Below are 14,499 nucleotides of genomic sequence, written 5' to 3' on the forward strand. Positions count from 1 at the left end.
CAACAAAAATAAAATACAAATACAGATATAAATACAAACAAAATGAAATCATAAAATACAAATACAATATGCAGTCAACTACAAAATACAAATATAAAATAGTTCTTTAAAATACAAGTGTAAGTGTATAAAATATAAATGATGGTGTGAACTATAAAATACAAATACAAGGGCGAATTATAAAATACAAATACAAATGTTAACTATAAAATACAAATACAAGTGCGAACAATAAAATATAAATACAATTATATCAATGAATACAAAAATATAAATGATGATGCGAATACAAATACAATAAGTGATTGTGATATTATTGTTATCATACATGGCTTGTACTCGACGTAGCCTATTTTTCAAAGATACAAAATATAGAAAATAGAAAAAAAATATAAAAAAAAAACAAAAACAAAAAAAAAACAAAAAAGAAAAAAAGAAGAAGAAAGAGAAATAAAAGTTAGAGATAGAAGAGAGAAAAAATTGAAAAGAAAGAAAATACAAAAATAGGAAGAAGGAAAAAAGAAAAAAAACACAAAATAGAAAAATATGAGAATGAAAAAAATTAAAAATAAAAGAGAAATAGAAGTTGGAGATAAAAGAGAAAAAAATGAATAGAAAGAATCAGAAAAGAAGACGAAAATAGAAAAAAGGCAAAAAAATAAAAAAAAAATAAAAAAATGATGGTAAATACAGATACAATGAGCGATTATGATGTTTATGTCATCATCATAGCTATCTTTTGAAAATATAAAAAAATATAAAATATAAAATATAAAATACAATAAAAAAAAACGAGCAAGCAAAAACAAGAAAAAAAAAAAGAAGAAAAAAAAGAACGAAAAAAGAAAAACAAGAAACCAAAAAGGGAAAAAAAAAAGATAAGTAGAGGCTAGAAATAGAAGAGAGAGAAAAATTAAAAAGAAAAAAAAGAGATAAGAAACCTAGAAGGGAAAAAATTTAAAAGAAAAAAAAAAGACAAATCGAAAAAAAAAAAAAAGAAGACTATAGATTGTAAATTTGTAATTTTAAAATTTTGAATAGAGACACCTTCACTTTGTTGAAACTTTATGTAAGTGTCTAAGTAATTATATGGAGATCAGTATGGAGAGCCACATCATTAATGGTTTTTGCTTTTCAGTTTAATTTATGAGTTACTAAAATGAAGGGCAATATGAAGCACAAAAGTAAATAGTCTATTTTCAATAGATGAGGAACAATTTAGTCTCTTTTTCATTTTGAGCACGAAATTTTGATGCGTTGGATATTTTATTTAATTCTCCTATGAATTTAAATACTAAATCCTATTATGTTAGTTCATAATGTTTGTTTGGATCAATACATCCCAAATTTAAAAGTTCTTTAAAATATGATCCAAATTAGTTAATGAATTTAAGTACGATTAAATTTTAAAGCCTGCAGCTATATTATTAGTTCTAATTAATAAATAAAATTTAACTTTTTAGTCAAATATTTGGTACAAGATGGTTGAGGAAGTGAAAGGAACAAGAGCATCGGAACAATACTTCATCGTATGCTTTCACACGCTCACTTACCGATAATAAAGGTTAAAGAGAACTTGAAAAAGAAAGATGAAAAGAAAAAAAAAAAGGCAAAATGTTCGATTGGACCTCTGTACTATGTCAGTTTTGTAAGTTGGACACTTCTACTTACATGTTTATCATCTGGACCTTTGAATCCATCAAAAAGCAGCATTTCACACCCTTTGACCGTTGACCTTGCCTGTGTGGCAAGGTCATGGTGAATAGGACAAAGAGAATGTAACCACTCGCCTAGGGGTGCGAGTGGGGTAAATTTTTGGCCAATTTTACATTAAAATAATTAAAAAAATAAAAATAATATTAAAAATTAAAAAAAAATTAAAAAGGTTCTTTTTTTCTCTTCATTTTTTAAATTTAAAAATATTATTTAAAATTTAAAAATAATTTAAAAATATTTTTAAAAATTTAAAAATAATTAAAAATATTTTTAAAATTAAAAAAAAATAAAAAGGATCCTTTTTTTCCCTCCATCTTTTTTAATTTTAAAATATTTATAAAATAATTTAAAAATAATTTAAAATTATTTTTAAAAATTAAAAAATCATTTTAAAAATATTTTTAAAAATTAAAAAAAAAAATATCCCTCCCCACCCCACCACCCCCCCTCGTCCCCACCCTACCCACCCCTCTCTCTAACCCTTCACCCCACCCCAGCCCATCCCCAGCCCCACGTAACCCCTTCCCCTTTCCCAGCCCATCCCCATCCCACCCAGCCCCACGCAACCCCTTCCCCAGCCCGCACCTAAACCAACCCCCTTCTTCCAGCCCCCCACTCTACCCCCTCCCTCAGCCTCCATCACACTCAGCCCCTCCCCCAACCCCTCCCCTCACAATTAATTTAATTTAAATATTTTAAATATATAAATCATATTTAAATTAATTAAGATTTAAGTAAATTTTTTTTAAATTAGGTAAGAATTTTAAATTTGATATATTAATTAATTTAAATAAGTTAATTAGTTAAGAATTTTAATTAATTAATTTTTTACTAATTTAATTTAAAATTTAAATTAATTAATTAAATTATTTTTAATATTTAATTAATTAGAATATTTAATTAACTTTAATGTAATACTTTTTTTATTATTTTTTTATTTTTTATTTTAAAAATGATTATTCAAATTTTTCAAATTTTAAAAGCATGATTATTCAAATTTTTCTACAATTTACAAATTTTTCTTATTTAATTAAATTAATTAATATTTAATTTGTTGTGTAGCATTTTAAAAATGACTTGGAATTTAATGTAATACTTTTTCTAATTTTTTTTATTTGTTTTAAATGACATGGCAGATGACGTGGCACACATGACAGATGACATGGCACACGTGACAGCTGATGTGGCAGCTGACATGGGAGAGTGTGCTACACTCTCCAAAAAAGTGTTTAAAATGTAGTTTTTTCATGGGTTCATGGGTCCAGATGACAAATATGTAAGTAGAAGCGTCCAACTTACAAAACTGACATAGTACAGGGGTCCAATAGAGCATTTTGCCCAAAAAAAAAGGAAAAGTGAAGTTTTACACTTCTCCAGGCAGCACCAAACACCTTTTGCCTCCCACCCCCCACCCGCCTTCACCCCCCTCTCTCTCTTCAATGAGATGGTTTTCATTTAATAATAAAAATAGTCGGAATACATCGTCAGACTTCTTAACTTGGCATCATCTTTCAGTTTGATACCTTAAGTAGACATTGTTCATTTTTGACACCTCAAGTAGCGTACGGATGTGTCATTTTAACATCTTTTATAGAGTTGGTAAGGTATGTGTATTACACCTAGATGAAGGTGCATGAAAGCCCTTTTTCGATTGACATGGCATCCAAGTTGGCCGACAAAAAATATATTAATTCATCTCCATTAATTTATGTCTTTTTTCTCATTTTTATCCACTATTTTTGTCAATCTTAAATTTATTTAATGTTAAAAATTATTGAGAAAAAATTAAAAATTGCATACGCATTTGGGGGTTCGTGAAAATTAGATAATAAGCACTATTTTATTAATAAGAAAAAAGAAGATGAATAATAACTGAAAATCAAACAACATCAATGAAAAAAAATTAAAAAAAATTTAGACCAAACGAATCTATATATGCTTTAGAAAAACTTTGTAATCACAATATTTTTACTTCACTATTTAAATCTGATCCACATTTAAATTATAGCATTAGCTACACTGATCCATGTTAAATTTGCTGGAATTGAAGAAGTTTAACAGGACAATTATGAGAAACATAGATCAAAATGGTACAATGTTCTGTCTCGATCAGCTAAAGAGAAAACATATGATGCAAGTGTATATTTTTTTGGTGAAGACGTTTGGAGAAGATAATTATGGTGGTGGGAAGGGGTTGGGGTTGGGGTTAGGGGCGGCATTTGGAAAAGATTCGAGGGGTTGGGTGAAGGGGGCGTTTGGAGAAGATGATTGTGGTGTGGGGGGGGGGGGGGGGGGGGGGCAGGGGGGGGCGTTGGGAGGAGATGGGGGGAAGGGGAGGGGGGCTGGGGTGTTTGCAGAAGGGCGTGGGTATAAGGAAGAAGATGATTGGAGGTTGAGAGGGGGAAGTATTTGGAGAAGAAGACTGGCAGGGAGTTTGGGGGAGGGGGTAATTTTTTTTATTTGAATTAATTTAATTATTTAAAAAATATTTGAATAAAAAAACAAATGTTTTATTATTATTAGTCACTTTACACGTTATAATATTCACTTTAATCATCATAACGCGTGTAATACACGCATACTATATATTTTTGCAGATTGTGCAAAAGGTGCCACAATGACACACTCGTACGCTATTTGAGGTGCTAAAAATAAATAATGTCCATTTGAGATGTCTAAGTAAAAAATAACGCCAAGTTGAGGGGTCTAACAATATAGTCGGTCATAAAAATAATGTTGGAGGAACTTGATAAACTTTAGTCGAGTAATATAAAATCAAGAAAGTACATTTAGTTCATAAACTATAGCCTTTAGGCCAGTGCACAACCAGAAAAATATTGCCTGCCCAAGAATGCTGCTACTGCATTTTTACCAGGACTTCTTTTGAGTTATTGATTTATTTTTTTCTAAAAATTACATAAATACACAATTTATGTTTTCAATATTACAAAAAATCCCAACTCCCTAATCATATTATAAAAATTCCAACATATACATAGAATGCTATGTATATGTTGGGAAAATTTTTGAACTCGAAGCTTTAACGTTCTTTCTCTAGCGTTCACTCTACGACCTAACGTTCACTTCACCTGAACCGTACAGCTCGCGTTGATTGGCCGACCGTCTCCGACGCCGACGCCGGCAATAGGTAAGGTACTTTTCCCCCTCGTTCTTTCTCTCTCTCCCCTAAGTTCTCTCTATCCCTTCTCTCTCTCTTCCATCCTTTCTTGTACTCTCCCCACTGTTATTGTCGGCGAGATTAGGGGTTCTCGTCGGCTCGACTCCGGCAACGATGTAAAGAGACAGCATCGGTCATAACAGGTTGGGACGACGACGTATAGCAGGCCAGCGGATTCTAGACTTGCGGCAATAGCCAGAAAAAACTCTGGCAAACTCCGGCGACGCACTGGCAGCTGCTTGTCAGCGACTCTATTCTGGCAACCAGATTCGACTCCAAAATTGTCGAAACCAGCAGCACGTAGGAGTATCTCAGTGACATCTAAACTTTGATATTTAGTTATTTCTTACCGTTTTTGATTCTTTGTATTACTCTGTCGCTTGTAATTTTAGTTTTGACAGGCTGCTTTTACGTATTGGTGGATAGTGTTGTTTTGTTCTAGATACTAGGCCGAATAGAATATTTTGTGCTTGTCTTTTGTTTTCTTACTTTTTTTTATTTTTCCCTATTTTCCTACGGTTGCTCTGTTTGTTTGTCGGTTTGGGGTTTTTTTTGCTTTTTGAGTGGTGGTTGTGAGGATTGATAGTGGAATAGGGTCATGTCCGAGAGAGCTGAGGTTGAGGGTTGTTTCGGGTGGGGGTGAAGAGGGAAGGGTAGGGGGGATGTGCGGTCCAGGTTGGGTGGTAGGGCTAGTGCAGCGAGGGGTGGTAGAGTTAGGCGGGAGACGAGAAAAGATAGGTTAAGGGTAGGGTCTTGGAACATAGGGACCCTTCAGGGTAAGTCCATAGAGCTATTAAAGATTCTTAAGAAGATGAGGATTAACATTTCGTGTGTTTAGGAGACTAAGTGGGTAGGGTCTAAGGCTAGGGATGTGGATGGGTCCAAGTTGTGGTACTCAGGGAGTGAGAGACGTATTAATGAAGTAGGAATTTTTGTGAATAAGGAGCTTAGAGAGCAGGTGGTGGAGGTTAAGAGGATCAGTGATAGGCTGATGACGATTACGTTGGTCATTGGGAGGTTTTCGCTGCACGTGTGTAGTGTTTATGTGTCACAAGTGGGTTTGGAAGAGGAGTTAAAAGTGAGATTCTGAGAGGCGTTGGACGTGGTGGTGAGAAGCGTGCCTATCTCGAGGAAGATTGTTATTGCGGGAGACTTTAATGGGCACATTAGGGCTCTTTCGGGAGGTTATAACGATGTGCATGAAGGTTTTGGTCTTGGTGATAGAAATAGCGAGGAAGTTGCTCTGTTGGATTTTGCGAGGGCTTTTGGGCTGGTGGTGGTGATTCCGAAGAAGGAAGATCACCTGATTACTTTCAGAAGCGCGATAGCCAAGATTCAGATTGACTTTATGCTGCTTAGGAAGGAGGATAGGGTTTTATGTAAGGACTGTAAAGTCATTTCGAGTGAGCATCTTTCGACCCAGCACAGGCTTCTGGTGATGGACTTGATTATCAAGAAGAACAAAAAGAGAAGGGTCGGGAAGGGTCGACCTAGAATTAACTGGGGTGGCTGACGCCAGTTAGCGCACTGGAGATAGGAGAGAAGGTAGAAGGATTGGGGGTGTGGGAGTGTAAAGGGAACATGGATGTTAGATGGAATAAGGATGCCAGCTGCATCACGGAGATTGCTAGAGAAGTGTTGGGTGTTTCGAGAGGGCGTGCAGGAAGGCATAAGGGGGACTGGTGGTGGAATGAAGAAGTTAAGAATAAAGTGGAGATTAAGAAGGGGCATATGTTAAGTTGATTGAGAGTAAAGATGAAGAGGAGAAGCGGGTGAATAGGGAGGTTTACAAAGTGGCAAAGAAGGAGGCTAAGTTAGCAGTTACGGCTGCTAAGACAGCAGTTTTTGAGAGCTTGTATGCGGGGTTAGAGAAAAAAGGTAGGGGAAAGAGGTTGTATAGTCTTGCTAAGGCTAAGGAGCGGAAGGGTCATGACCTTGACCAAGTGAAGTGTATTAAGGGGGAGATGGTAGAGTTTTGGTAGAGGATGTTCATATTAAGAAGAGATGGCAGGAGTATTTTCATAGACTTTTGAATAGGGAAGGGGACAGATGCATTGAGTTAGGGGAGCTGGAGTATTCAAAGGAGAGCCATGATTTTAGTTACTGTAGACGTTTTAAGGTGGAGGAGGTCAGAGAGGCTATTGGTAGGATGAGGATGGGTAGGGCGACGGGGCCCGATGAGATATTAGTGGATTTTTGGAAGTTTGTGGGTGGGGCAAGCTTAAGGTGATTGATTTGTTTAACGATATTTTTAAGACTGCGAGAATGTCTGAGGCCTGGAGATGGAGTACGATGATTCTGTTATATAAAAACAAGGGGACATTTAGAGTTGCAACCACTATAGGGGTATTAAGTTGTTGAGTTATACTATGAAGATTTGGGAGAAGGTGGTTGAGCGGAGATTGAGGAAAATCGTGTCCATTTCTGAGAATCAGTTTGGTTTTATGCCTGGTCGCTCGACGACAGAGTCAATCCACCAGGTGAGGAGATTAGTGGAGCAGTATAGGGAAAGAAAGAGAGATTTGCACATGGTGTTCATCGACCTGAAGAAGGCTTATGACAAAGTCCCTATGGATATTCTTTGGAGATGCTTGGAGGTGAAAAGGGTTCCAGTGGCGTATACCAGAGCTATTAAGGACATGTACGATGGAGGAAAAACTCGGGTGCAAACGGCGGGAGGAGACTTAGCGCACTTTTTGGTCGAGATAGGGTTGCATCAGGGTTTGACTCTTAGTCCGTTCCTATTTGTGTTGGTGATGGACATGTTGACGCAGAGTATTCAAGGTGAAGTGCCTTGGTGTATGTTATTTGCAGATGATATAGTGCTGATTGATGAGACGCGGGGGGAGAGGAGGGGAGGGGTGTGAATGAAAAATTGGAGGTATGGAGGCAAACCCTAGAATCTAAGGGGTTCAGGTTGAGAAGGTCCAAGACAGAGTATTTGGAGTACAAGATTAGTGACTTAAGGCAGGAAGACGAAGTGGTGGTGAGGTTGGATTCCCAAGTTGTATGTAAGAAGGATAGTTTCAAATATCTTGGGTCTATGATTCAAGAGAATGGTGAGATTGACGAGGATGTCTCTAATTGTATTGGAGCTGGTTGGATGAAGTAGAGACTCCCCTCTGGAGTGTTGTGTGATAGGAAGGTGCTCCTTAGGCTTAAAGGCAAATTCTATAGAGTGACAGTCCATCCAGTCATATTGTATGGAGCGGAGTTTTAGCCTGTCAAAAACTCCCATATTTAAAAATTGAAGGTGGAAAAAATGAGAATGTTGCGTTGGATGTGTGGGCTTACAAGAGGGGATAGAGTTAGGAATGAGATTGTTCGGGAGAAGGTGGGAGTGGCTTCGGTGGAGGACAAGATGCGGGAAGGGAGGCTGAGATGGTTTGGGCATGTGATGAGGAGGGGCGCGAATGCCCCAGTTCCCAAGTGTAAGAGGCTAGCCTTGGATGACTTCAGGAGGAGTAGAGGAAGGCCGAAGAAATACTGGAGGGGAGTGATTAGACATGACATGGAGCAGCTTCAGCTTACCGAGGACATGACCCTAGATGGAAAGGTGTGGAGGTCACAGATAAGGGTAGAAGGCTAGGGTGAGTACATGGGTTGTAGCAAGTAATTAGGAGAGTCCCTGTTTAGCCGGGGTAGTAATCGTAGGACTGTGTCGATAGGTAGGAGCCGCTAGTCAGGAGAGACTAGGTGTGGTGGGTGGCTTTGGTCTGTGAGTGTAGGTTACTACTAGGCGCGTACCCTATTCTAGATTTTATTTTTCTTATTTCTTATAGCTTATGGCTCTTAGTTCCCCTATCCTGTATTGCTCTGAGTTCTATTTTACTATTTCTGATTCTTTATTTCTGTTAAGCCACCAATCCTGCTTCACGTTTCATTATGATTTTTTTTATATTTATTTATATTGAGTCAGGGTTCTATCAAAAATAGCCTCTCTACTTCTTCGGGGGTAGCGTTATGGACTGCGTACATTTTACCCTCCCCAGTCCCTACCGTGTGGGAATACACTGGGCTTGTTGTTGTTGTTGTTGTTGTTGTTGCTATGTATATGTTGGCTATGTTATGTATATTAATAGGGAAAGAGAGTAACGTAATTAAAAAGTGGGAGAGAGTGTAATTACTTTCAAAAGGGTTGGTATTTATGTTGCTTATACTTTTTTTTTTTTTTGGTTTTTCATTTGGTGTTTGGTGTCCGCATTAGAGTCCCGACTAATTCGGATCGTGCGTTGCAGGGACCACTAAGGTGGCAGCGCTCCCAATAGAGTTTTCTCCATACCCAGGGTCGAATCCTGAATCTCTGATTAAGGGTGGAACAACCCATCCACTGTACCACACCCCATGTTGGTGAGTTATTGACTTTATTCCCAAATAAATACATGTTTAAGTTTTTAAAAATATTTTGATTATAATCTTTCTAATATTTATTTTAATTTAAATATAATAATTAACGTCAACTTAGAAAGAAATAAAAGCAATTAGAAATAATTTGATAAAATTATCTTTAGTGAGTAGTTTATTAAAAGGTCCAAATCTAAAAGAATTATTTAAAATGGAGGGAGTACTTAAAAGGTGAGGGCATAAAGCAAAGTGGATAAAATATTTAAAACAAAATTTCGAGATTCCAAGAAATTAAAATCCTTTAATTCGTAAAAAAATCACCCAGTGCTTGATCATTTGTGAGAAAATCGCAACAGCAAATTGATATTTGTTGATGATACATATAGGAAATTTTTTACTATGGGCCTCATGCACCATGAGATTAATTTTTATTTTTTATTTATTTTTTATTCTTTATTTGTTCTTTTCTTCAAATATTTTTTTTCTTGGTGTTACTATACTAAATAAATTGAAGTTTTTATTCTTTTGCTTCATTATTTCCTCCTAGTTTTTATTTGTTGATATTTGTAAGCTAATTAATTTTTTTTATCACTCAATCATGGAGATAATTTATATTTTTTGATTATATTCTCTTAATTTTTGTTAGTGTAAGAAAATTTGGATATTGCAAATTTAAAATTAAATCCCATAAGAAATAAATTTATCTTTCATAAGTCTATATGATATTATTTAAATGCTTTAGCATTATTAAAGACATCTCTAATATTTAGAAATTAAGAAATTATCATATATTTTTTTAATATTAAGTACATCTCTTGTATAGTAAAATTTAAAGTCGGTAGGATCAAGAAGTGGGTCCTAAATAAATCTAAATATTAATTTAATTTTTTAATATTCTTTCCTAAAATTTTAGAGTTTTTCTATCATTAAATAGACAAAAAAATTAAATTAAAATAACTTTTAGAGTCCGTTCGGATAAGATTAAAATATGATCAAGTCAATTTTTAATTTCTTTTGTAGCTTTTTTAGATGTATGATAAAATAAAAAAGTACTTAAAAAAAAAATTAAAATTCAATTAAAAAAAAGCAAAAAGTGAGACGCCGGGTTCCCCCGACTTTTTACATTTTAGATTAAAATTCTTTTTAATTTGACCAAGACATTTACATTTTTATCTCTTATATTTTCCTCTAATTTTAACAATAACCCAAATTTGTAGCCCTTATATATATACAGAGAAAAAAAGATAGAGATAAGTATAGATTTATATAGATAAATATATATATTTTCTCTTTGCCTCTTCTCTCCGTCTCTTTCCTCTAGTTTTCTCTTCATCTTTCTCCTTTATTTTTGAATTATTAGGATTAAAAATTATATATAATTCAATGTATTTATGATGTTAGCAATTTTAATGACATTTAAGTCATTTTGATGATAAAAAAGTGTTTATCAACACTTGTTTATCAAACACATCCATAACTTCTTTTCATTTTTATCACTTCTGTTAAACCATTTATCTGCTTAATCTCTAAATACTTATTTTCAGCTTTTAAACACATAAATTAAAAAAATATTTTTTAATTTTATCCAAACGAGCTCTTAATTGGTCTTAACTAAAAATATATAGAATATATTAAAGTATTCTTTAACTTTTGTAATTTTAAACATATTATGTAAAAAATTAAAATTAAAAAAATTTTAGAAAATGAACAAGACATTCCTTTTGAAATAGACTTATAAAAAAGTGACATAAATAAATTAAAATAAAAAAAATACTACTGTATATAAATTTGATTTGGTTACAAATATCTACAAATAAGAATTAGAAAGAACAAAAGACAATCAATTTGATTAGTTTCATCGGCATGAAAAAAAATGAAAAGCAAAAATAAAGAAAAAAATAAAAAAATTCACCCCAAAATAAAAAAGTAGAAAATTTGTAAATAAAAACGGCTAACTACAGTGAAAAGTCAAAGAAATATAAAGACGAAAAGAAAAAAATATTTTGATAGATGGGACCCAAAAGGTCCATGTGTCAAAATATAGAACGTATAGAAGCATTTGTTTTGAAAGGGGCAGTAAGGGTATTTTCGAAACATACGCGTGTGCCTCGATAAAACATGAGTACACTTATTAGGAAAAAAAGCAAAAAAAAGAAACCACAAACAAGAAACAAGAAAGAATGTTGGTTCTTTAGTGGTGTGACTCTCAATGAAGTACCGACTTTGAGCTTACTGATCTACTACTGCTACTCACTACTGATTCCTTTCACACACAGACACATTCTGTAGAAACCCTGCCCAGGGACCCCCCATTTCCCCTTTCCCCTTTCCCCTTTCCCCCTTCCTGAGTACCCACAGAAACACACATTTCACTAGCTAATTTTCCTCCATGGCAGAATCATGGGGTTCACTTATTGAGCCTTGTAGAACCTCTTATTTGCTCAAAGTTCCTTTCTTTTTACTATTCTTCTTGATTTTCCCACTTTCCTCTGCATTTTCTGTTTCTTTTGATGGTAATGCAACTGTCGAAGCTGCGAGTCTTCAAGACCCAAAAGACATGGCTTTGCTTTTGCTCTTCAAGTTACAGTTCCAAGAAAATCCTTTGTCAAGCTGGGATGCCAATGTTCCTATGTCAAACTGGACCGGTGTCACCCGGTCCAACCAGACTGGACGAGTCACTGGACTCAACCTCACTCGGTTCAACTTGTCAGGCCAGGTCCATCCTTGTTTGTGTAATCTCACTTTTCTTGAAACTCTTGTCTTGTCTCACAACAGCTTCAATACTTCAATACCATCTTGTTTATGGAGGTTGTGGAGTCTTAGGACTTTAGATCTTAGTTATAACATGTTCACTGGTGTTCTTCCTAGTACTGCATTTGCAACCATGAGCCAGATAATTGAGCTTGATCTTAGTCATAATATGTTGAGGGGTGAAATTCCAATGTGGATAGGAAATTTCTCAGTCATACTTGAAAAACTCAACTTGGGTTTTAATAGTTTTCATGGGGAGTTACCTAAGAGCTTGTTAAATTTGATGACATTGAAGTATCTGAACTTGTCTCACAATAGTTTGATAGGAAACGTGGGTGATTTCAGCCAAGCATTGGTTTCACTTAACCTTGAGTCTAATATGTTATCGGGTACTTTGCCTTGTCTATTTTCGTCGAGGGAATCACTTACAGTTCTCAATTTAGCGAACAATTCGATTCTTGGAGGCATACCAACATGTATCTCTAGTCTTGGGGGTTTGACACAGCTCAACTTGTCACATAATGAATTACGATATGGTATCTCTCCTAGAATGGTTTTTTCGGAGAGGTTGTGTGTGTTGGACTTGAGTTATAACGAGCTATCAGGGAAGATTCCAAGTAGGATTGCCGAGGCATCAGACAAGTCTGGACTTCTACTTCTTGACCTATCTCACAATCAGTTCTCTGGTAATATTCCTGTAACAATAACAGAATTGAAGAGTTTGCAAGCATTGTTTCTGTCTTACAATCTTCTTGTGGGTGAAATACCAGAAAGGATTGGTAATTTGACCTATCTACAGGTGATTGATCTCTCACATAACTTACTCACTGGCTCGATTCCTTTGAACATCGTAGGTTGTTTCCAACTACTGGCACTCATACTAAACAATAATAATCTTTCTGGGGAAATTCAGCCAGTGCTTGACGCGTTGGATAGTCTAAAGATATTTGATATAGGAAACAACAAGATTTCTGGTGAGATCCCACTGACGTTGGCAGGCTGCAAGTCTTTGGAAGTTGTTGACTTGAGCTATAACAATCTCTCAGGATCTCTAAATGATGCAATAACCAAATGGCCAAACCTCAAATTCCTCTCCCTTGCTCGGAACAAGTTCAGTGGATCTCTGCCTAGTTGGTTATTTACATTTCAGGCTATTCATACTTTGGATTTTTCTGGAAACAAGTTCTCAGGATATATACCAGACGGTAACTTTAACAGTAGTCCAAATTTCTACAATGGCGACATTAGGAAAACCACTCTTGCAGTACCATCAATTTCAGATCGAAGCCTGGTTATCAAACTTTCCCTCGTTGCTGATGAAACTAGTTTGATCTTCAACTATAACCTCACAACCACAATTGGAATTGATCTGTCTGAGAATTTGCTTCATGGCGAAATTCCGGTGGATCTGTTTGGATTACATGGTTTGGAGTACCTTAATTTGTCATACAATTTTCTTAATGGTCCGGTTCCAGGGAGTATAGGGAAGTTGCAGAAGCTAAAGGCTCTTGATTTGTCACATAATTCTTTGTCTGGACACATCCCTGAAAACATTACTGTCCTCAGAAATTTGACAGTTTTAAATCTGTCATATAATTGCTTCTCTGGTGTTATTCCAACAAAGCGAGGTTATTGGAAATTTTTGGGAGCATTTGCTGGTAATCCAGACTTATGTATGGAATCATCTAGTAATGTCTGTCAGAGAACTTTCCCAGTAGAGCCAGGGAAAAAGTTTAAAGAGGAAATGGAAGAGGGACCATTATCAATTTGGGTTTTCTGTATAAGTGCTCTAGTTAGCTTCTATGTTGGCGTCATTGTTTTATTTTGTTCAACTCGAACAAGAAGCTTTATTCTGCAAACGAAAAGTTTAACAGGTTGAAAGTGATAACAGATCATTGTACAGCAACTTATGAATTGTATTATATAGCAAAACTGCTTCAAGCATATGTTGTTCACTAACCTGCCCTTTATTTTTAGCAGTTAACTATGGTAAATGTTGATTTTAGTTAGTTGAATGTGATCCTTCAAGATGCATTAGAACAGCTTGATCATATACAGGTTTTACCAAGAAATCAGCTAGGTACACAGTGCCACTAACACTTAAGTCTCTCTTTGAACTTCATGTTCAGAGTTTTGTGTGTTAAATTAGCACATGAAATCTTGAGCTCTCGGAGTTGTAATGTCATTTGAAGCAAGACTCAAGCATGTAAAATTCTATGAAGCTATATATATTTGATTTGGATCGTTTTCAGATGTGATACTTTGAATGGAACATTTCTTCTATGGCTTTGTCTAATTGAGAACAATCAGCAGCAGGGGAATTCAATGAAAGTATGCAGTCACCTATCCAGCTAAGAGACTTCTATGTGATAAGTGGAAATATTTTTGTTTACTCTTTAATCCTGTCACTTCAACTTGTGACAAGTAGGATTTATGCTCAACGCTGCAGAAACAGCCTCTCTACCTCTACGAGGTAGTGGTAAGGTTTGTGGTATGTTGTTGTTGCTACA

At 35.3% G+C, this 14,499-nt stretch overlaps 2 protein-coding genes across 2 annotated transcripts; both read left to right on the forward strand.

Annotated features, from left to right (window-relative positions):
- Nucleotides 1–3,742: 3,742 nt before the first annotated feature.
- Nucleotides 3,743–5,226, forward strand: LOC124889660 (uncharacterized protein ZMO1243-like). The gene is made up of 3 exons (XM_047401636.1): nucleotides 3,743–4,162; nucleotides 4,819–4,869; nucleotides 5,038–5,226. The coding sequence occupies exons 1-3, from the start codon at nucleotides 3,743–3,745 to the stop codon at nucleotides 5,224–5,226; spliced, it is 660 nt and encodes a 219-aa protein (XP_047257592.1).
- Nucleotides 5,227–11,364: 6,138 nt separating this feature from the next.
- LOC107851492 (receptor-like protein CLAVATA2) lies at nucleotides 11,365–13,933 on the forward strand. Its single transcript, XM_016696542.2, has one exon. The coding sequence runs from the start codon at nucleotides 11,628–11,630 to the stop codon at nucleotides 13,866–13,868; it is 2,241 nt and encodes a 746-aa protein (XP_016552028.1). The 5' UTR covers nucleotides 11,365–11,627; the 3' UTR covers nucleotides 13,869–13,933.
- The last annotated feature ends 566 nt before the right edge of the window (nucleotides 13,934–14,499 follow it).

The sequence above is a fragment of the Capsicum annuum genome, chromosome 12 (assembly GCF_002878395.1).
Source record: "Capsicum annuum cultivar UCD-10X-F1 chromosome 12, UCD10Xv1.1, whole genome shotgun sequence".
NCBI lineage: Eukaryota > Viridiplantae > Streptophyta > Magnoliopsida > Solanales > Solanaceae > Capsicum > Capsicum annuum.

What these genes read in the sequence shown, in the direction of transcription:
- LOC107851492 (XM_016696542.2), top strand. Translation starts at nt 11,628, where the DNA reads ATGGCAGAATCATGGGGTTCACTTATTGAGCCTTGTAGAACCTCTTAT.
- LOC124889660 (XM_047401636.1), top strand. Translation starts at nt 3,743, where the DNA reads ATGTTAAATTTGCTGGAATTGAAGAAGTTTAACAGGACAATTATGAGA. An exon ending in CAGGGAGTTTGGGGGAGGGG is followed by an intron (nt 4,163 to 4,818) that starts GTAATTTTTTTT and finishes TGAACCGTACAG; the next exon opens with CTCGCGTTGATTGGCCGACC. An exon ending in CGACGCCGGCAATAGGTAAG is followed by an intron (nt 4,870 to 5,037) that starts GTACTTTTCCCC and finishes CGGTCATAACAG; the next exon opens with GTTGGGACGACGACGTATAG.